This window comes from Hippocampus bargibanti, linkage group LG09, assembly GCF_051943395.1.
Source record: "Hippocampus bargibanti isolate YZ-2025 linkage group LG09, ASM5194339v1, whole genome shotgun sequence".
Classification (NCBI taxonomy): Eukaryota; Metazoa; Chordata; class Actinopteri; order Syngnathiformes; family Syngnathidae; genus Hippocampus; species Hippocampus bargibanti.
In genome coordinates, this window is record NC_142742.1 from 18,124,188 (window position 1) to 18,146,029 (window position 21,842).

The 21,842-nt window shown below is 41.0% G+C and overlaps 1 protein-coding gene across 4 annotated transcripts in view; it reads right to left on the reverse strand.

Annotated features, from left to right (window-relative positions):
* Window positions 1-258: 258 nt before the first annotated feature.
* The window catches only part of lingo2b (leucine rich repeat and Ig domain containing 2b), a 61,842-nt gene continuing 40,258 nt past the window's right edge, over window positions 259-21,842 (reverse strand). The window contains exons 1-3 of one of the 4 annotated variants that reach the window (XM_089003774.1): window positions 20,287-20,484; window positions 19,325-19,465; window positions 259-14,474 (exon numbers count right to left, since the gene is read on the reverse strand). In XM_089003774.1, the coding sequence (XP_088859900.1) occupies window positions 12,566-14,443 (1,878 nt within the window). In that variant the 5' untranslated portion in view covers window positions 14,444-14,474; window positions 19,325-19,465; window positions 20,287-20,484 and the 3' untranslated portion in view covers window positions 259-12,565. Of the gene's footprint in view, window positions 14,475-19,324; window positions 19,466-20,286; window positions 20,485-21,842 lie in introns of those variants that run through there. The other 3 variants (XR_016115920.1, XM_089003773.1, XM_089003772.1) reach the window with 3 other exon arrangements.

The window sequence follows — 21,842 nt, forward strand, 5'->3', positions numbered from 1 at the left end:
CAACAGAACACATTAATTTAAAATGGAGTCTCAGAGGCTAGCCAAGCATTGAAATCTCTGCATACGTCATTTCAACACAAGGGGGTGCTGGCCTGCAGTAAATGAGTCCAGACGCTGATTAAGTGCAACCTATGTAAAAAAATTAAAATCAGGGCAGCCCGGGTGCAAAATAGAAACACCAAACATGCTTTGGTAGTGCTGTGTTGGACATTGCACATAATGACGCAACAACGTTTTTAAACCGTCAGGAGTGAACAAACTCGGCTGTTCTTCAACAAATAGTGTGACGTTTGTGGCTGAGCCCAGAAGACCGCAGGTCATTTAGGAGCAGGACAGTCAGTCAGATTCTTGAAGAGGCAAAACACATGCTTCCCAGTTGGAAAACATCATGTTTGATGCGAAGCATAAATGCTAAGATTTCTTCACAAGAAATTGAAGTGCAGGTTCGGGTCAGACGTGATATAAACTTGGCCAACCATCTTTTGAATAATTCTTAGGGCGAAAACATCCAACGAGGTTTATGGTTAGTCCCATAGCCCAGCTCCAAACAACAAAAATGTTTTTTTTCTCCGGCAAGTTTACAGAATGCCAAGTCGCGAGTCAGCATAATGCATTTTGGATTGTCCTGTTAACTCCTCTTTGCCATTGTTCAAATTGTCATGATCTGGTTGGCGACCAACGGGGGGCGCTGTCGGCCCCGCCTGCACCTGCACAGGTGCTGGTCGTCCCGATCAGATTGGCGACCAGCGGGTAGCGACGTCAGCCCTGCCGGCAGCCTCGCAGGTGCTGGTCGTTAAAATCAATGACACTTAAAAGGACACCTGGCACGATCATCCGGTGCCGATTCATTGTTTGTTTGCTGCTTGGTTGCAGCATGCATCGTGTACAGGTTTGTTTAACCTTGGCGGGCTTTTACTTTTGGTCTTCTTTTGCTACTTTGTATTTTTTGCATTCAGATCATTTTGATGTTTTACATTTTGTTCCTGCTGACTTTATTTTAATACAATTTGTCAAACAACCTCCTGCTCCCTCCTGCCTGCTTTTTGGGATCCGAACCCGCCATCACCGCCTCGCAAGACCCTGACACAAATGATTTAGTGAAATGCCTCAGCGCTGTTGCCGATGTACCGTTCACACCTTCTTTGTGACAAGCACATTAGAGATCTTTGTTTTCTCAACCATGTTTTCTCGACAATGGCATACCTACCAAACAAGGTAGGTGTGATAGTCAATGGATAACTTTGATCCAAAGAGAATAACTGATTCATGATGGCATGAACTTTTATGAAGTAAATGATCTCAATGTTGTCTCGGCCAGGAAAAACAAGACCACACACACAACCTTATAGTTTTTTTTTTTAATTATTGTATTTTTATTTATTTAGTTTATTTTAATAATGAGATTTATTTCAGCTACAAGAAATATGAAAAAGCACAATTCACATATCTGTCATGGAGCTTTTTCTCTCCAGCAGTCGGGCACTCCCTTTTTTTAATAATCTTCTTGGAAGATGCCGAAGTGCAAATCATGCAGCAGAAACAGCACTTTGGACAGTGACTCATTCAGATAACAATGGAGTCTGGCGCATGAGCAAGCAACTTTTCTTATCTGCAAACAATATGGTCAGCATTCACAATGGTACAAAGAGTTAGTTATAAGATACATTTGGGTACCATTAGATGCTAAATTCTCATTACAAGTATGGAAAGGGAGATCATAGACTACAAGTTCACCAATCTCTTTATGTACTGAAAAACCGTTCATGAATTGTTTTGAATAAAGATTGCAAAAATCGGATATTAGGTATTTCAACTTTTCAAGTTGAATACTTGACCCCATTTTTGGAGGAATATTTGATACAACCCAGACTCTCTCTCTAGTCGACTGAAGGATAGAACAAGCGAAGGGGGTGAATCTGTTGTGCATATGAACAAGCTCTCCGCGATGAGCAAGCTGCTGAAGGCTAATGCTAATAGCTGGACGAGTAGGTCAATGACAACCTACACCATATAGCCACCACATCTCCAGTTATCATGAATACATTTTGCTTTAGCTGACAGACGTGTCCCTCATGCCGGAAAGCCTCTCAAGGGGAAGGGTGAAATAAGTTTATACAGTGAGACCTCAACTTACAAACACCTTATCTCCCAAACTTTTCGTCTTACAAACGTCAAATTTATGAAAATTAAACCTTATAATAAGCACTATTTTCATAATACACACCCACCACGGCTGGCGGAGTGATCTTCGGCAGAAGCACACGACCGAACAGCAGCAGAGGTTAAGTTACCAACAGTCCTTATGGAAGGTGACTCTCCTTCCATAAGCCATCAACAACCATCAAAAAGGTAAATAAAACTTTATTTTACAGCACAGTTTATTTGTTTAATTACAGTCCTCATGTAATGCGCCTCTCTTTCCAAACAGCAATTCCCTTTGACCTTCGACCTCCAACGCCATTCCATCAAGCCATAAATGACCATCACAAATGTAAATAAAGTGACTTTATGATACAATTCAGTGTATTTCTTTCATTACAATACAATAGCACATTTATTATAAATATAATAAGGTATGTTGTGTGTAGTTTTAAGGCTTATTTAGTTGAAAAGTATATTTTATGGAAACCCGGGAACGGATTATTCCCATTTTAATGGTTTCTTATGGGATTTTTTTTTTAGATACACACTTTTCGCCTTACACACTCTGTCTGGGAACCAATTAAGTTCGTAAATTGAGGTCTCACTGTATTTAGATTTAATCAGACATGGAGGGCAGAAAATCAGGTAGGTGTGCAAATTGTCATAAAGTAAAAATAAGTACAATTATAAAACAGGAAGCCGTAATACAATTATATGTTTACAGGATTAAGAAGGAGTAAAACCTGTCAAGTCCTACCCTTGTTTATATATTTAAATATATATCCATCCATTCATTTTCCAATCTGTTTATAGTCAAAAAATTCACGGGGGTGCTGGAGCCCTTCCCAGGTGTCTTCGGGACAGCTCACACAGGAATGCCAGACGTGGAATCGAACCTGGTAGGTACTAACCACTGGTCCACTGGGCCACTCCATTTTTTCAAATATCAATAGATTATTCATCTTGCACATCAATCTAAAGAGAAAAGGATAAAGTCTGCAGTCAAACAGATGCTTTTATTCTTTTATGTGTTATATTGTGATATTATTTGTTATTTAGTTTTTTGTTCTTTTGAGTTCAACACAGCGCCGCGAGAGTGGCTGCCTTTCCAGCAGCTCATGTATTTTGTTTTTCTACTTTCATTCCTTTCATCACATTGCTGCTGTGAAATGTCAATTTCTCCACTGCAAGACTAATAAAGGCAAATCCAAAAATTGACTATTTTCACAACTTTTGGTTTGTACAGTATAGGTACTGTATGCATACACGTTCTAGCACATGTATTTGTCCATTTTCTCTTTTATTCAAAAATAACATTGCATGACAATTACACTCCTGCTATCTTCAACTCATAATAAAAAAATATACCTTCAAATTGAATGTGAAGGACAAGGTTGGAAATTTTGAGAGTTTATTTCTCCAACAAGCAGAGTGGTTTAAACTGAAACATTATTTCTGAAGTTTGAAATAGCAGTCAACATAAAACCTATACCTTTCTGATATAGAAAGCAAAAAAATGTGGGTGGAACGATGGATGGATGGATGGAAGGATGGGTTGGGTGGATGGATAGATAGATGGATGGATGGATGGATGGATGGATGGTTGGATGGATAGGTGGGCGGTCGGACAGACAGACGGACGGACAGACAGACAGACAGACAGACAGACAGACAGACAGACAGGCAGGCAGGCAGGCAGATAGATAGATAGATAGATAGATAGATAGATAGATAGATAGATAGATAGATAGATAGATAGATAGATAGATAGATAGATAGATAGATAGATAGATAGATAGATAGATAGATAGATAGATAGATAGATAGATAGATAGATAGATAGACCATATAGTCCTTTGTTGTCCGGCCATTTATTTTTCTACCATTTCATTCAGGGTTATGATTCATGCATGATCTGCCGTGCTGACTGTAGGTGTGGGGTTAGGTAAGCTCTGACATCATTTATGACGCATAAATAAAACAACTATTAAAACCCAGCATCTTCAATTATTCTGTGTGTTTCTGACAAGTGTGAAGATTCTCGTGTATCCTTAAAAAAATACACAGGCAGGAACTACAAGTGAACTTCACATAGAAAGCTTGAGCTAAGATTTGAAACATGGAATCTTTCATTGAAACTGATGTCCTAACCAGATATTGTGTTTTTCATTTGATGGTCTGAGATGTTTTAGGTATGAGGAATTGTGTATGGATCCTTCCATTTTGGGGCCGTTATCATGTTGCAATATGAATTGATTGATTGATTGATTGATTGATTGATTGATTGATTGATTGATTGATTGATTGATTGATTGATTGATTGATTGATTGATTGAGTGCCTTGCATGCTGGGTCCGAGAGGACAGTAATTTCACCTGTGCTGTATGTAATGCATATTAGCATATTTGACAATAAATCTGACTTTGACTTTTGATGGATATGAATTGATGGAGGATAAATGGCACAATAATTGACATCAGGATCTCATCATGATATCTCTGTTCATACAAAATGCCATCACTATAATTCACCTGCGTTTCATGTGTGCCTGCTCAGACCATAACCCCACCGCCACCATGGTCCATTCAATCCAGAACGTCGACATCAGCTAGACACTCATCCATCGGGTGAGACACGCAGTCTGTCATCTGCGCTGAAAGTGAAAATCGTGATTCATCTGTGGCGAACACCTCGCCAATATGCCAGACACCATCGCATTCACCAACTCGAGTCAATTATGATGAACTGCATTCATGTTGAGACCCTAATGAGGATGATGAACGTGCAGATCAGCCTTCCTGAGACGGTTTCTGACACTGTGTGTGGAAATGAACCGGGTGGTTCGTCTCCAACAATCTCAAGGTTTTGGATAATTACACGTGGCCTACGGTTTTCAGGTCAGTTGGATATATGCCAAACTGTCTGAAACGCCTTTGGAGATGGCTTACGGTTGAGAAATTGATATTCAGTTCACATGTGATGTTGATCAAATATATGATATAATATTGTCGACTTGAAGCTTTCCTTGTAAGCAAATGGAGAGGTGTAATTCTATAAAAATAAATAAACTGTCTCTCTTGTCCACACAAAGTGAAGGGAAGTCTACCTTCTTTTGGAGTGAAGTAAACAGTGGATCGGAAGCCACAAGAAATCATTTGGCCGAGATTACAGAACATGGGCACAGGCTGTGGCGAGTCCAACAATTCACTGGCAATCCAACGTCCGAATGACACTCTTTAAATGCCCAGGGAATAATTGGGAGATTGGCAGCACGTGTGTTACAAGCAGGGAGGCACAAACCCACCACCTGCAGCCGAATCTGAACATGACCCTGTTGTGTTGGTGGTCGTGGTAACAATAAAAAGCAGTGAGGCAGGAAAATCAGGGTGAACTGAACAAAATATATTAACAAAAACACTTAGAGAGGAAAAACACAAAATCCAAATCACAAACTCTTGAAAACACCAATAAACTGAAGTAACAAACAGAAACATTGACAATAAAACATATGGCTTTTTGTATCCCTTAATGTTTTTTGGATGCTGATTAAAAAAAATCCTCGTACAACAGGTGTTTGAGATTTTGTATTTTTTTTATCTACAAAAAGGTCCACAATATGGATTTTTCCCAATGCAATTTAATTCATTCATTCATTTATTTTTCCAATTTACCCTCACTTTACCACATTATCCTCACTTGGGTCGCGATGGGGTGCTGGAGTCTATCCCAGCTATCATCGGTCAGTCGGCGGAGTAGACCCGAAACTGATTATCAGCCAATTTCAGGGCACACAGAGACAAACAACCGAACAATTTAATCAGCCAGCCATGAATGTTTTTCGAGTGTGGGGGGAAACCGGACGACCCTGAAAAAGACCACGCGGGCTCAGAGACAACATGTGAACTCCAGACAAGGAGGTTGGTGCAGGATTTGAACCCAGGACCTCTGCACTGTGAAGATGGGGTGCTAACCACTCGACTACTATACCAGCCACCCCCTCACCAAAAGTACTAATATTTATATTGTAAACAAAGATTGTGAATATCCTTTTTTACTGATAGGGTAAATGAGCTTTTTTGCCTGTATTTAAAACCATACACTTTTTATGTTCATTCATATAATTCACTCTGATAAAGGATACCAGCAAATTTGGGACGAAGCCCAGCATAATTTGTAATAAACTAGCTTCTCATAATCATCCATCCATTCATCCATCCATCCATTTTCCGTACCGCTTATTCCTCAGATGCCTATCTCAGCTGTCTTCGGGCACAAGGCGAGGGTCACCCTGAATTGGTTGCCAGCCCATCGCAGGGCACACAAAGACGTACAACAGTCACTCTCACACTCACATCTAAGGACAATTTGGAGTGGTCAATCTGCCTGCCATGCATGTTTTTGGAGTGTGGGAGGAAACCAGAGGACCCGGACAAAACACACGCGCGCCCGGGGAGAACATGCAAAGTCCCCACAGGGAGGCTGGACCGGGACGCGAACCAGCGACCTCTGCACTGTGAAGCCAGTGTGCTTACCACGCGCCTACCGGGCCACCTTCTAGTAATCATCCAACAAAAAATAAAAACAATTTACTGTAGTTTTATCACTACAAATAACAGCAGAAGCTGTTGTCATGATTGGAACGGAAACTCTACAAACAACTTAATCTATTCATTGTATCTTATTGCCGGTTTACAGCTCCGCCTCAGTAAAATGAACCCACAATGAAGATAATAAGGGACCTTTTGAGGCCCTTTGATCTTGTCATCACCATGCCACAGCAACTGCCTTAATATTCCCTGCAAGCTTGGAGGCACACAAGACCTGTATCTCCTTTGCCATCATAACGATAACATCAAGCGCTGTCTAACAATGAAACAATCTGTTATGGCAGGATGCCAAATCTGCATTTATTTTTCACCTGACTTGTCAGGTGATGAAGAATGCAGTTGTTGAATGATTCATTTCCGTTTTCTACAAGAGTTGATACAAAAGTGAAAGACGATGCAGTATCTGTGTCTTCGCTGTATCATGTCTTGATCTCTCCTTTCGAAATGTCCTACCCTCTGCTAATGCACTTTGACAGTGTTGTCAGTGCAACAACATCACCATTGAAGCTTATGTGTACCGTTTTAAAATGCTTCTCTTGGCGCTCCAAATCCCCATTCATTTCAATGCCATCAGTGAATTGTACATGAAGCAAACGTTGAATCTGAATTTAAAAAAATGTATAATGCATCAATCTACGATCTACGATCTACGATCGTAAGTCCAGACTGTAAGTCCAGACTGCTGACGTTAAACAACTTCCAGTGATGCTGGTCACATGACGCCTTAAGTTAAAGGTGACTTGCTTTCTTATATTATTTTATTTTTGTTGAATACATGTAGTTGGGATCAATTGGTGGGGCACCGTGATTTAAAGTGTTTCGCTGATCAAACTATCAGTATGAATGCGGGAGAAATGTCACGAAGACACCTCCTCAAAGAAGGTCAAAGCTGGGAATGAGCCCATGTCCTCTGCGCTGTGAAGTCAACATGTTTGACTGATCCATCTATCTATCTATCTATCTATCTATCTATCTATCTATCTATCTATCTATCTATCTATCTATCTATCTATCTATCTATCTATCTATCTATCTATCTATCTATCTATCTATCTTATTGATGATGGAGCTCTGGGGGAAGATATTGTGCCTTTCATCGATTGGTGCCAAGATATCAGATCTGTTTTCATCCTAGCCATTTATTATTATCAGTGAGAATTAATGTGAAAGATTATAAAATACAGGATTTGATTGGTGTTGATTGGATTCATATTCACGATGTTAGAATGTGCCGTTATTTTTCAACATATAAACATTTATAATAAAGTAACAGTTAATGGTCAAAATGAGCTGTTTTCACATTTTCAACCAGTGGTGTGTCACAGGATATTTTCAATGAAAGAAATAAAAATAATACATTTAATTTCAAGCGCCTTTCAGAACACTCAAGGACACTTTACAATTAAAAAACAAAGTACAGAACAATAAAACCATGAATAAGAAGATCAATAATAAATTCGCTGATTGAACTAGACCACGAATCCAATTTTAAACAGATGGGTTTTGAGGTATGATTTGAAAGTAGGGAGTCAATATTACGGATGTTGGGTGGAAGTGAATTCCACAGTTTGGGAGCAGAGTGGCTGAAAGCTCTGCATCCCATCGTAGTGAGACGGGCAAAAGGCACATAGAGGTGAAGGGAGGATGAGGATCTGAGGGACTGAGAGGCAACGGAGTTTTGAAGCAGGTCAGAGAGGGGGGGGGGCAAGGTTATGGATGGCTTTGAATGTAAACAGAAGTATTTTGAATTCAATCCGAAGTTTAACATGGACTAGTTGGAGTTTATGGATAATTTTTTTTATTGACACAGAAGAGAAGTCAGTTACAATAGTTGATGCGGGAGGTGACAAGACTGTGGATAAGGATAGCAGCGGTGTGAGGGGTGAGAGAGGGACGGAGATGATTGATATTACGGAGGTGGAAATATGCAGACCGAGTTATTTTATTTATATGGGAGTGAAAAGATAGTCAGCTATCGAGGATGACACCCAGGCTCTTGACCTGAAGGCAGGGGGTTGTTGATCTGTCAATAGTGAAAGAGAAACTGTTTGCTTTGTGTAGGGTGGATTTGGTACCGACAAGGAGAGGTTCCGTTTTTTTTGCTGTTAAGCTTGAGAAAATTATGGGAAAACCAGGATTTCATTTCTGAGAGGCAAAGTGAAAGAGATGATGGTGGAAGAGAGGGGTCGGGTTTGCTGGAGAGGTAGAGTTGGTTGTCATCCGCAAAGCAGTGGAAGTTAATGCCAAAATTGCTGCAAATATTGGCAAGAGGAAGAAGGTAGGTATCGATGAAAAGGTTTCTTCAGCCGTCATCTGTACAAATTTTAAGGAATTTGTACAGATGACGGCTGAAGAAACCTTTTCATCGATGGACCACTCCTGTATGACTGAGAGCTTACACAGACGAAGAAGGTAGGTAATAAAGAGAAGGGGCCCCAGGACAGACCCTTGGGGCACACCAGAAGACACAGGAGAAGACCGTGAGGTGAAGGAGTTAATTTGGATAAACTGTGAGCGACCAGAGAGATAGGAGTGAAACCAGCGAAGTGGAGTGTGCGTGATGCCTAGGGTGGAAAGTCTGTTGAGCAGAATGGGGAAGGAACTGGAGTCAAAAGCCGTGGTCAGTTCGAGAAGGATGAGGATGGAGAGTGAACCGGCATCGGCTGCCATGAGAAGATCATTCGTGATTTTATATGAGGGCCGATTCAGTACTGTAGCGGGGACGGAAACCAGACTGGAACTGTTCATAAAGGTTATTGTGAGTGAGGTGAGAGTGAAGCTGGGAGGCAAGTTTTTCCAAGGATTTTGGCGATGAATGGAAGATGGAAAATTGGACGTAAGTTATTGAAATCGTTGGGATCTGAGCCAGGTTTATTCAGGATTGGAGTGACAGCTCCGGTTTTGAGTGGGACAGGAACAATTCCAGCGGATAATGAGGAGTGAATTATGGCTGAAATAAAAGGGACAAGAAAGGGTAAACAGGATTTGATCAGGATTGTAGGGAGGGGGTCGAGCTGACGGGAGGAATTCTTAGATTTGGTGATCATGTCTGAAATTTTAGAGGGATGGGGGAGTTCAAAAAAGGATAGCTGTTGTTAAGGAGTAGAAAGGTTGGGGGAGGGGGAAGCCGAGGAGCCGAGGTGCTGATGGATTTTGTTGATCTTTTCATTTAAAAACAGAAGCAGAGCGTTGCAGGTATCAGAGAAATAAAAGTGTGAGGGGAGAGAGATAGTAGGTTGAATGATTTTGTTATAGAGGAAAAAGAGAATCCGTGTGTTTCCAGTATTCGAGTCAACGAGTCCAGAGTAGTATTGTGATTTTGTGCATGATGTTGTAATGGGTGAGGTGAGCTGTGTACATGTCCTTGTGTGAAGTGATCGTTCATAATGAGAAAATTGTAGTGAATCACAATTCACATAAAATCGAGAATTTAATCACAGGGTCAAAAAAAGCATTTGTGTTCGATTCAAAGAAAAGACTGACAGTCGGAAAGATACGTACCAGGTTTGACTGTCATCAAAGCGTCCTTTCGGCTACACCAAAGAGCTCGGTCCCCGCTCTGAAGAATGTAATCATCTTTGGCTTGCAAGAGCTCCATTTTACTTATGTACGTTCAACAAAATAATTCACGAGCTGGATGATCAGCCTCAAGAGGAGCAGAAACAATCCAAAATGGAACTGTATAGTGCCACTTAGCAGTTTTTTTGACGACGATACTAGTGCAGCGTGTTCTACCGTAAACAAATTCCTTGTGTGTTCTACATACTTGGCAATAAAGATGATTCTGATTCTGATTCTGATTCTGATTCTGATGACAGCGGTTATCTAAGCGGTGAATCGCTAACTCCGGTTAGCCTCTCGTCCCCCTCCGGCTGACGGCTCCAAGCTAACAGCAGCTGGATGCTTGTCCGATCGGTTTGCTCCACCTAGTATATGCATATTGGCGATTACGCTTTTGCACCACTGCAAGCACCTTTCTCTGCATTGTTAGGCTGAGAGGATGGCAGTGGTCTCATAAGTATCGCTTTCTCCTTCAAATCACAATGTCAACAACTCAGGGCGTTCCTAAATTCACGTCACTTCATTGTCAACAATTGCCAAGACTTTGTGAATATTCAGCACAAATTTTAAAAAGTAAAGTATAGGTATATGTGGTGGAATCTTTGTAAAATGTGGTCAGTAGAAGTCATTTGAAGTGATTTTACAAATTATGGGCGCAACTTGTCGGGAGGTGTCAGTTGTCCTTTAAGGGTTGTATGAAAAAGATGTTTTCAGAGAAAAGACCCCATGGACAAGCAGTCGTCACAAACACCACGAAAGGGCCTGTGTACAGTTCAAGCTAATAGTAAATATTTAATCACAGAGATACAGCTATTCTTATGTTATTCGAGCAACTTTAACTGAATTTAAAATACCATTCCCATCAGGGGTAGGTTTGATATTTATTTTCCTTTTGAAAATATACTCATAAATGTAGCAAACGAAAACAATTATACAACTTTTGAATGTTTTATCACAACAGAATTACACAAATCAACACCCATTTCCCTGGAATACAAAGACTTGCCCTTGTTTTGCCAATATTGCCCACACCAAACACAGAAAATATTTCCGAACAAAGAAATATAACATTACAAGATTCCATTACAACTTTGAAATTGACACAAATGAGCACCTATAAGCAGAGCCCCAATAAGAAGTGTAGAGGTGTGATCAAAGAAATATGCCATAACTTTGTGATGCTTCACTTTGTGTTGTCCAAAAGAGGTCACAAGCCCGTAAATCTTTGCCATTGTGGCCACCGAGTCTCTTTTCACATCAATGATTTTTTTTTGTTTTGTTTCTGGCAGCAAAAACTGCCTGTGATTTATGAAGTTTTGAAACAGCTTTAATGTGCCATTTCTATTGCTGGGAGCTTTTCCCATGTGATAACGCCTCTGACTGATGTTATTTCTACCGGGAATGTCTTGTCTTTGCTAAAAAGTGCTTTTTTATCAAGATAAAGCTTACGCCTCACATTAAATTACAACGCAATGTCGCCCTGAGTTCATTGAATTCCCTATTGATTCATCTCCTTGCACGAGGGCAGCTAGTTTGAAATGGATGCAGCATTTCTTTTGAAGAATAAGTTGGACTTTTCCATTAAAAAAAACCTACTGGATACAAGATGATCCTGTTTTACCCAACATTGACAAAGAACCAAAGACAAGAGAAGCCCAGTGGGCCCCATCTTTTTGATGTCGTTGCCCACTGTCATCACATACCTCAATGTACGTCCAGTCTGATAAGAAAGGCAATGCGTGCACATGCACAAAGAAAGACACAAACGCAACATGCGTACACCGATACGCATATGCAGCATACATGATTACAACACACACCATTCACACTGCAGCTAAGATGGGTGTTAGACAATTTATTCCTGACGTATTGCAGCTGTGATCGCTATTGCTGCGCTCAGAAATACCCCCCCCCCCCCCCCATAACCCTCAACGACTCTGTCCTTCGCTTTGATGTCACGAATAGTGGACAACATCATAACTCATCACATCACCACTGATATACATGCCAAGTGCAACACTAGACCACTCCTATATTGATATGTTGGTTATAGTAGTCTATTCAATGTAATGTAAGGACATTATTTCATATAAACACGTTCACGGTTTTACTTTGATATTCACATGATCACGAGATCACCTTCATCGACAGCCACTATATTAGTACAGCATTTGTCACAATTCCACGTGGGTCTTTGAAAAAAACTTCTTTTAAGCCGGTGTGTGTGAGTAGTCAGAGTTCAGTACGCCTCAAGTTCAAATCATTTTCATATTGACTCGTCGGGGGCCACTTGTTTCTGTCACTTCGGCCGAGGCCCCGTTGGTTTTGCGTGGGACATATTCAATATCAAAGTTGCTCTTATGACGTCCTTTTCCTCGGCTCCAGGCAAAGAGCAGCAGGAAGCAGAAGACAACCACACCTAGAAAGGACAGGCAGCCCATGGCTGTAGATATAATGATCGTCTTAATGTCTATAGGGACTGTCATGTTATACAACACAGTCCCATTCCCCCAAGTGTTGTTGGAGCTTGTCAAATAGTTTGAGCTCCTGTTACTATTATGAAAGTTGTCCTTAATACCCAGGCTCTTCACGGCTAAAGAGGCAGACAAGCTGGCGTTACCAGCAGCATTACTTGCAATACACAAGTACACCCCGCTATCATGCAGCTCTGCAGCTTTGATCTCCAGTGTACCATCTGGTTGGATTTCCACTCTGCCACTGTTCTTGACTGTGATGTAGCGTCTGTGAGGTGTAATCCAGACCACCGAAGGCCTGGGCGCTCCCTCTGCCATGCAGCTCAAACGGGCAGGTTGACCCTCGTCAGCCATCAGCAGCTGTGTTATGTTGGGTCCAATCCGAGGCTTGGTGCAGGTCATGTACCGAGAAACCAGTGGTTCCTTGAGGTCACGCAGAGTTTTTCCCAGGAGGTACTCGGGGGCGCTGCACTCCGGCTGGAGATCAAGAATATGAAGGGAGGGGGGCTTGTAGCTGTTCAGCAACCAAAGCAATCTGCAGTCACACACCAATGGGTTTCCACCCAGACAAAGCCTCTGGAGGCTTTCTGGGGATGCAAAAACTCCCCTCTCCAGGGAGTCTAGTTGATTTTGTGACACATCCAATAGTTGCAAAGATATTAGGCCAATAAATGCAAAAAGTTCAATAGAAAAAAGCTGAGACCCTTGAAGACGGAGCTCCATCAAATGTGGGAAGTGCCCAAACTCTCCTTGATGGATATGCTGAATTCGGGAGAAAGACAAGTTGAGGTGAGTGAGGTAGTGCAGGTGGCGCAACGCTGCACCAGGGAAGGCAGATAAGTTTGTGTTGGTTATAAACAAGGTTGTGAGATTGAGGCCATGCAGAGAGAGTGGGGGAAGTGTGTCCAACCAGGGCCAATAATCAATCTCCAGTTGCCGCAGATGCAACAGCCTCTTAAAAGAGAAAGGCTTAAGAAAACTAACGCTCAAATGACGCAGATGTAGTTCGACCAAGTTGTGTAGATGCGCCAAAGCATCAGTTGGGACTGCAGTGAGATTGGAACGTTCCAAGGTCAGACTTCGGAGTCCAGTCAATCCCAAAAAGGCCCTCGGAGAGATGAAAACAAGTTCATTGTCACCCACCTCGAGGGATGCCAACTTGTGCAGATCTTGAAATGCGTGGTCCAGCAGAACCACAAGTCGGTTGTGATCGAGGTCAAGCCGAGTGAGGTTGGTCAGGCCGGAGAGCACACCTGCAGGAACCAGCTGGATCACATTACTGCGAAAGTTCAGGAAGCGGAGAGCAAGCTGAGAACGAAATGATCCGGTTTCCACGACACTAATGAGGTTGTCACTCAGGTCCAAGTCCTCCAGAAGATGGAATGAAGAGAAGTTGTCCGGCGTGATTATGCGTAACTTGTTTTTGCTGAGATCGAGGACTCGGGTTTCGATGGGGACGCCTTCTGGAATGGTGCTGAGACGCTTGCGGTGGCAACTCACTGACTTGGTTTGCGCAGAACACTCGCATCGGGCCGGGCAACTCAGTGTCAATCTGGCCAGGAAAATCACCACGGCCCCACCCAGGATGATGCAATAGAATGGGGCTGGGCCTTGCATTACTCTTTTACCCATGTTGCCCCGTGTCATCACATTCCTCATTTTATTTCCAGAACAGCATCACGGTCGGTCCCTGTAAAACAGTTTATGGAAAAAAACAAATTAGAATACTTCATTCTCTACTCTCAGTCTTTAGTTGTTTGCCGTCTGGGTTTATACACTTCGAAAAAAACGTTTAAATCCTCTATCTCTTCAATGAACTGTCGCCTTTCCTGGCTCCCTGGAAAGAACGGAATTAAAGTTAAAGCAGGACAGGGCACAACAAGAGAAATATAATCTGCAGATAAATGTGGATTTTCATCGCAAGGTAGCACAAAGGTTGTCTTTTAGGATGGAAAATACCTCAACCCAGTGGCGAGAGCAGGTTAAAAGCCAGGGAGATAATAGTTTGTGCCAGCTTGTGCAGATACATTGCACTTTTGGAGGGCCATGGTCTTTTAAACAGACGATTTGGTCCAGGCTCATATCATCAACAATCAAGTGGAAGCAAATGTTTGCTTCTATCATACTTTGCTCTACAAGGCTAATCTTCCAACCCATGTGGCCTCATTGCAAGTGACACTACCATACACATTTGTGTATTTGGATGCTCGATACGGAGCATAAAGTCTCAAATGTATGCACCCATATTGATGCAAATACTTGCATATATTACTTTTGTAATTTTATTCCTTCTGATGCTTTGTTTTACAATTTGTGTTTCATTGTGTTTTCTGTTCCTAATTGCACTCTTCTGAATCTGATGTTGACTGATCTTTTTAAAAATGTTTTTGACGTTGACTGTTTAATTATGTAAAGTCTCACCAGAAAAGAGACATTTGGGCCTTTCAGCAGCGAGAATATTTTTTTTATTTGCATTTTGGAATGTATAAACAGGGGTGCACATAATAATGTTGGCACAGTGCTCAAATGAGCACCAGAGGATATTGTTTGGGGCTCATTATTGTCCTGACCCAATGATCTCTTGGGTGAATTGAAAGACTTAAAGCACATCGACATAAGTTTTATGATTAATGCATGTAGAAATTCCATTTCAATAAAATGCCCCCCCCCCATTTTGATTTTTGTTCCTGATTTAGACAATCTGTATAAGCAGGTATACAAAATGGCCTTCTTATTACAAAAATACAATTTACTCATTTATGAAAATACATTTGATTTATATTTTTACCACAATTGAGTTCTGTGGCCCATTGAATATGAAGTGCCGTCCTCAGACTCTCAAGATGAGATCATGTGATTAGTTAGCTAGCTTAGCTGTAGTGTTCAATCAGTACACCCGATTCAAATGATCAGCTCATATGCTTGCCCTGTGCAAGCATGAAAAAAATCAGCATAATAATTTGAATCAGGTGTGTCTGATTTATTTATGACACAGCCCTACCCCCTGCACCAGGGTTGATGATTGTTTTTAAAAAGTTTTAAAAAAACGTCCTGTGAGACGAAACACACTGGGGCAAATAGCGACATTTTCATGCAAGGGGAAGATGTGTTACGAAGTCAGTGATCTCAGAGACTTTTTCCTTCAAATAGGACAAATATTCTCTGAAAGGAGAACCCTCCTCAAGCCCAAAAATGTGAGAACACTTGACTTTCTCAATGCTAATTTGCCTTGATTAAAATCCCAAATGTCAGAACAAAATTGAAACTGACATTTCATTCTTGCTTTGTTCATTAATGGTTCATTGTTTTATACAGTGTTATTGTTACAGGAACAATGAAGTTGTTTTACCTGTTTTAATTGAGTTTTAATTAGTTTGAATGTTTTTTTTCCTCAAAACATTTGTGATGCAGTGTACGCTCAAATATGTGTGTTATACTTTTTAAATGCATTTTTTTATGAATGAAAAGATATTGCACGTCTTTTTTTCTCTGGATGTTTCCATGTCAAATTGAAGCAATGTTTATCATAATTTCCAGCACACCTAATGTAACACCATGTAAAACAGAAAATTAATTTTGGTGAGTTAAACTTACAATATTTTAAAAGAAGAAAACAATTAACGTTCCATCTTTTATACACATTATGTTGGACATGACTTTTTATGTAGCAGTAATTCCAGGGTTTATTTCATACATGCACGATTGTGTACTATTATAAGCCTTATCAAGATAATAGGGATGACCTTTGGAATTGCCAAGTCAACCAGACAACTTTTGACATAAACCCATAAATCTTCTTAATAGTTGGATTGGATGGATTGGATTTGCCTTTACTATTCTCATAGAGTTGCTTGTTGTGTAGCCACAAAGGGACACATTCCAGTGTCTTATTGTGCCGGTCCCAAGCCCGGATAAATACAGCGGGTTATGGCAGGAAGCTTATAATACATTTAATTTCAAGCGCCTTTCAAGACACCCAAGGACACTTTACAATAAACACAATAAAACAAAGCACATAACAATAAAACCATAAGTAAAATGATACATAATAAAACAGCAGATTGAACTAGACATTGAAAACAATTTTAAACAAATGGGTCTTGAGGTGGGACTTGAAAATAGGGAGGGAGTCAATATTACAGATGTTTGGTGGAAGTGAATTCCAGAGTTTGGGAGCAGAGCGGCTGAAAGCTCTGCATCCCATCGTGGTGAGACGGGCAGAGGGCACATAGAGGTGAAGGGAGGAAGAGGATCTGAGGGACCGAGAGGGAACAGAGATTTGAAGCAGGTCAGAAAGATAGGGAGGGGCAAGGTTATGGATGGCTTTGAATGTAAATAGAAGTATTTTGAATTTGATACGATGTTTAACAGGTCGCCAGTGGAGTTGCTGGAGGACAGGAGTGATGTGGTGAGAGGAGGGGGTTCTAATGATGATACGGGCTGAAGAATTTTGGACGAGTTGGAGTTTATGGAGAAATTTCTGAATGATACCGAAGAGAAGTGAGTTGCAATAATTGATGCGGGAGGTGACAAGACTGTGGATAAGGAAAGCAGCGGAGTGAGGGGTGAGCGAGGGACGGAGACGGTTAATATTACGGAGGTGGAAATAAGCAGACCGAGTTATGTTATTTATATGGGACTGAAAAGATAGTGAGCTATCGAGGATGACACCCAGGCTCTTGACCTGAGGGGAGGGGAACACGGTTGAACTGTCAATTGTGAGAGAGAAACTGTTTGTTTTGTGGAGGGTGGATTTGGTACCGACAAGGAGAAGTTCAGTTTTTTCACTGTTAAGCTTGAGAAAGAGAAAACAAAGCCGAAAGAATAAGTCTCACAGTGGAGAAATTTACATTTCACAGGAGTAAAGTTATGAATGGAATGAAAGTAGAAAAACAAAATACAGGAGCTGCTGGAAAGGCAGACACTCTTGCGGCGCCATCTTGAAGTCAAAAGAACAAAAAAAACTAAATAACAAATAACATGACAACACAAAGACACAGAGAGAATGGAATAAAGCTGCATCTGAAGAATTTACACACAACCGATAGTCTTGTTTGTTTCAAGGAAAACAAACAAAACACAAAAACAAGCAGCGCATTATAAATGTTAGCAATAACCTGTAACACGTGCTACACTTGGTAACTCAAACACACAGACGACAAAGATTCATGTCCTTGTAACATCATTTCTGAAATGCATTCTGGGAACCATAGATAAGCAAAATAGGTTGATGACTTCAGAGTAAAGACCCAAAGGCTCAGACCGTTAAGTGTTGCTGTGATTTCCATGTTTATAGAGAAAAACAAAAACGGAGAATGCATTTTCTGTATGGATAGCATATCTTTTGGTGTTAACAATAATGAAAATGAAGGGTAAAACAGTTGTTCACCATTCACCAAGTTATCATCTTAATAACCTGTATCTACAATAAACACTTTTTCTTGTGCATATGATTGTTTTCCACTGAAGATGACTTCAACAATTGTCACAAAAAATGATGACACATTCACATGCTTGAATTAATTTTCTTTTGAGTTTTATATGTTTTCTTCTTCTTTTTCAGAACTTGAAAAATGACACTGCGGTGCGAGGATATCACCAAGTCAGATACAGACTTGGAAAAAAAACATGGAAGACTTTCCTCATTCCAACTTGGAAGAAGAACTTGGAAAAACCTACCAGCAGCCACAGGTTATTGAATTGACATAAGCCTATGAGGACAGATAACCTGACATAATTGCTTCATTACCACAAGTGTCTGTATTCTGCTCTTGGCTATATTTGCCAATTACGTGTGCAAAAGGTAAGCTTCATCCACGAGTGCCGGAATTTTTAATGCACCAAGGGGTAGGAAAAAAAACCCAGAGATATGAAATGCGCCTTCAAAGAGCTCTGTCAATCACTGAAACATGGAATTCCGGGAAGGTAAGCAGATGAAGATCACCCAGACAGACACAAACCATACTTTGATAGCGGTGTGAGGGACACTGAAAATAAATCTTTGATGAGACTGCAGCCATAAAGACCCCACCGGCTCAACAGCGAAAATGCTTGCAGCTTTGTGTATTGCCTTCTTTTCCATTCTTTTTGTGTGCACATTTTTGTGGTTACTTTTCACACCCCTGGCATGGCAAAAACATCAGTTCACTCAACAGTCTCAGCGGGCTGGGGTTGGAGGGTGTATTTATCGATCGCGGCATCAGACACATCAGATGCCAGGAATGCAGCAAGTAACAAAGAGCGGGCTGTTGCTACAGCAACCGCAAGCCATGACTCTCGTCTGCCTCTGTTGTCTGCCAATCAAATTAATGAAACCCACGACAAATGGAGTAAGAGGAGTGCTGTTTGATTCATATCTCTTTCACCCTGGAATTGACAGAACATACAAATTGAGTCAAATCTCATTCATTCAGTGTCCCTAGTTGTAGCCGAGCCTGGTTGAAGGAGTTTCTAAGCTGTCATTCTGACTGCCTTGCTATTTGTCCACCTGTTTTTTTGCCCATTCATTTTGTGCTCTGGTAACTATTTCTGTCAGTCTACCTTATTATCTGTCCACAAGTCTGCTCCTGTATCCTTGTATTTGTCAGTCTGCCATCAGCCAGTGTTCCTCCCAGGCTTTTCTGTTTAATAATTAGAGGCCAGTTGTCCAACGCTGCAGCGAAAACTCGTCAGGCCATTTGTCTGCAAGCAAGGAATCAGCAAAAGCTCTGTGAGGTGAAATGGTGTGAGATGAAAAAAAAATAAGATTAATAAAAAAACACAAACAAAATAACAAATGCCACGTGTGTAAAAATAAAGCAAACACTCAAGTTTCAACCTTGACAAAAAGGCCAATGGAATTGTTTTTTCCATGTTCTGTTGTAGCCAGATTGTATTCCTGTGAATATCATTAATCTAATCAATCACGAGTCCCTGAATAAAATACAATACATTGGGGAGACTAAACAAATTCTCAAAAAAAGACTTTATCAACATTGCAGGGATAATACTAGTGGGCCTCAATCTGTGGTACATATCCACCTAAAAGCTAGCAACCACTCATTTGACGACAATGAGGTTAAAATCTTAGCGAAAGAAGATAGATGGTTTGAAAGGGGAGTAAAAGAAGCTAATTTCATAAAACAGCAAAACCCTTCATTAAATCGTCATGGTTGGGTGAGGTTTAACTTGGATTGTTCGGACAACAGACTTCTCAGACCACACAGGCTTAGTTATGGTGATGAGGTGTTACGAGGGCAAATGGTGCAATCAGGCAAGTCGTAGACCCCATAAACAGGCAGGACAATAAAGGTAATCAGTCAAGACAATAGAAGTAATCAGTGTAGCCTCAGGGAATAGTCCTCTGCTCCCCCAAACCTGAGAGCAGGGACCTATCATAGCAGAGTCTGGCACCGTCATGTCTGGACAGTAGAGTTACTGTATATATGATAATGGGGAGGAGTTTGTGGTTGAGAAGGTGTTAGAGATATTCGATCGGACACTGTGGACAAAGGCTCACATACAGGAAGATTGTCTTTTACTGCCGGCAGGGGACGAAGCCATTCAAGACAGACGCCCAAATTCTGCATCTCTCTGCCAAGCTATTTATAGAGAGTAAATGCAAATTTAAGTGATACATTAGTAAAACATAGTGTTCTTGATTTGAATACCACGCCACTGGACGTCCCAAGCAACAACAGCTATAAACAATAGAACACAGAGATTTTAATTGGTTGTCTTTCCCTGAACCGATAGATTTGTAACCTGGCTCATGACCTCCAGATGTGAAGGAGTAACAAGTCCTAAATTACTCCCTTGAAGGAATTTCTCAAGTCCTAAATTCTGTTCAAGGCCAGATCTTCTAGATGAATATGACAGGTTAACAGGCTGTGACTGTTTACCTCAGATTAACCCCAAATTTCTCTGTGCTTCAATTGTGTATTCTGGTCACACATGTTCACTAAGTATATAACAGCATGAAACTTTTAAATATGATCACTTCTCTTCTGTCTAATCTCTATCAGGAGTATTTTTATGAGGTGCGGTTGGGGTATTCTAAATTAGACTAGAGTCACAGTGAAATAGCTTATATCTTAGAATATTTTAGTTGAAAAGTCACTATTGCTGGAAGCTTGAGTCACTGCGAGAGGAAAAACAAAATGAAAATAAGAGACAAGCACAGACTAAAGCAGAAATACAGTAAGTGATGTTGCTCATCCAGTTGACAAGATTATTACGATCCACCCATCCACCCATTTTCCAGACAGCTTTATCCTCACTAGGGTCGCTGTGGATGCTGGAGCCTATCGCAGCTGTCTTCGGGCATGAGGCAGGGGACACCCTGAATTGGTTGCCAGCCAATTGCAGTGCACACAAGGAAAAATAAACATCACCATTCACACTCACACCTAGGGACAATTTGGAGTGTTCAATCAGCCTGTGATCAGCCAGTGTATGTTTTTCGAATGTGAGAGGAAATTCACGCCGGTCTGGTGAGAACATGCAAACTCCACACAGGGAGGACGGAGGAGGATTTGAACTCGTGAGTCTGCACTGTGAAGTTGGCGCACTAACCACTTGACTACTGGGCCAGTTTTTTGTTTTTTTGACTACTGGGCCAGTTTTTTGTTTTTATTAACATTTCAGAGCAGCATGGTGGTCAACTGGTTAGTGTGTCAGCCTCGCAGTGCAAAGAAGCAAGGTTTTATTCCAGCTCTGGCCTTTCCTGTGTGGACTTTGCATGTTCTCCCTATGGCTTTGGGTTTTCACCGTGTGTTCCACTTTCCTCCCACAATCCCAAAAAAATGCATGGTGGGTTATTGGGGCACTCTAAATACTCCCTAAGTGTAAGTATGAGTGTTTGTTTGTCTAGATGTGCTGTGTGATTGACTGGCAACCGATTCGGGGTATCCCTTGCCTCCTTTCCCTTTTGAGGATAATGTGGATTAAAAATGGATGCATATTACATTTTAAACATGTATACAAATGAAATAGGTCACAATTTAATAAATGAATCGTCGCAACCTAATGAAAAAAATGTTGAAAACAACAGCAAATAAGCAGTAATTGGGAAATGACG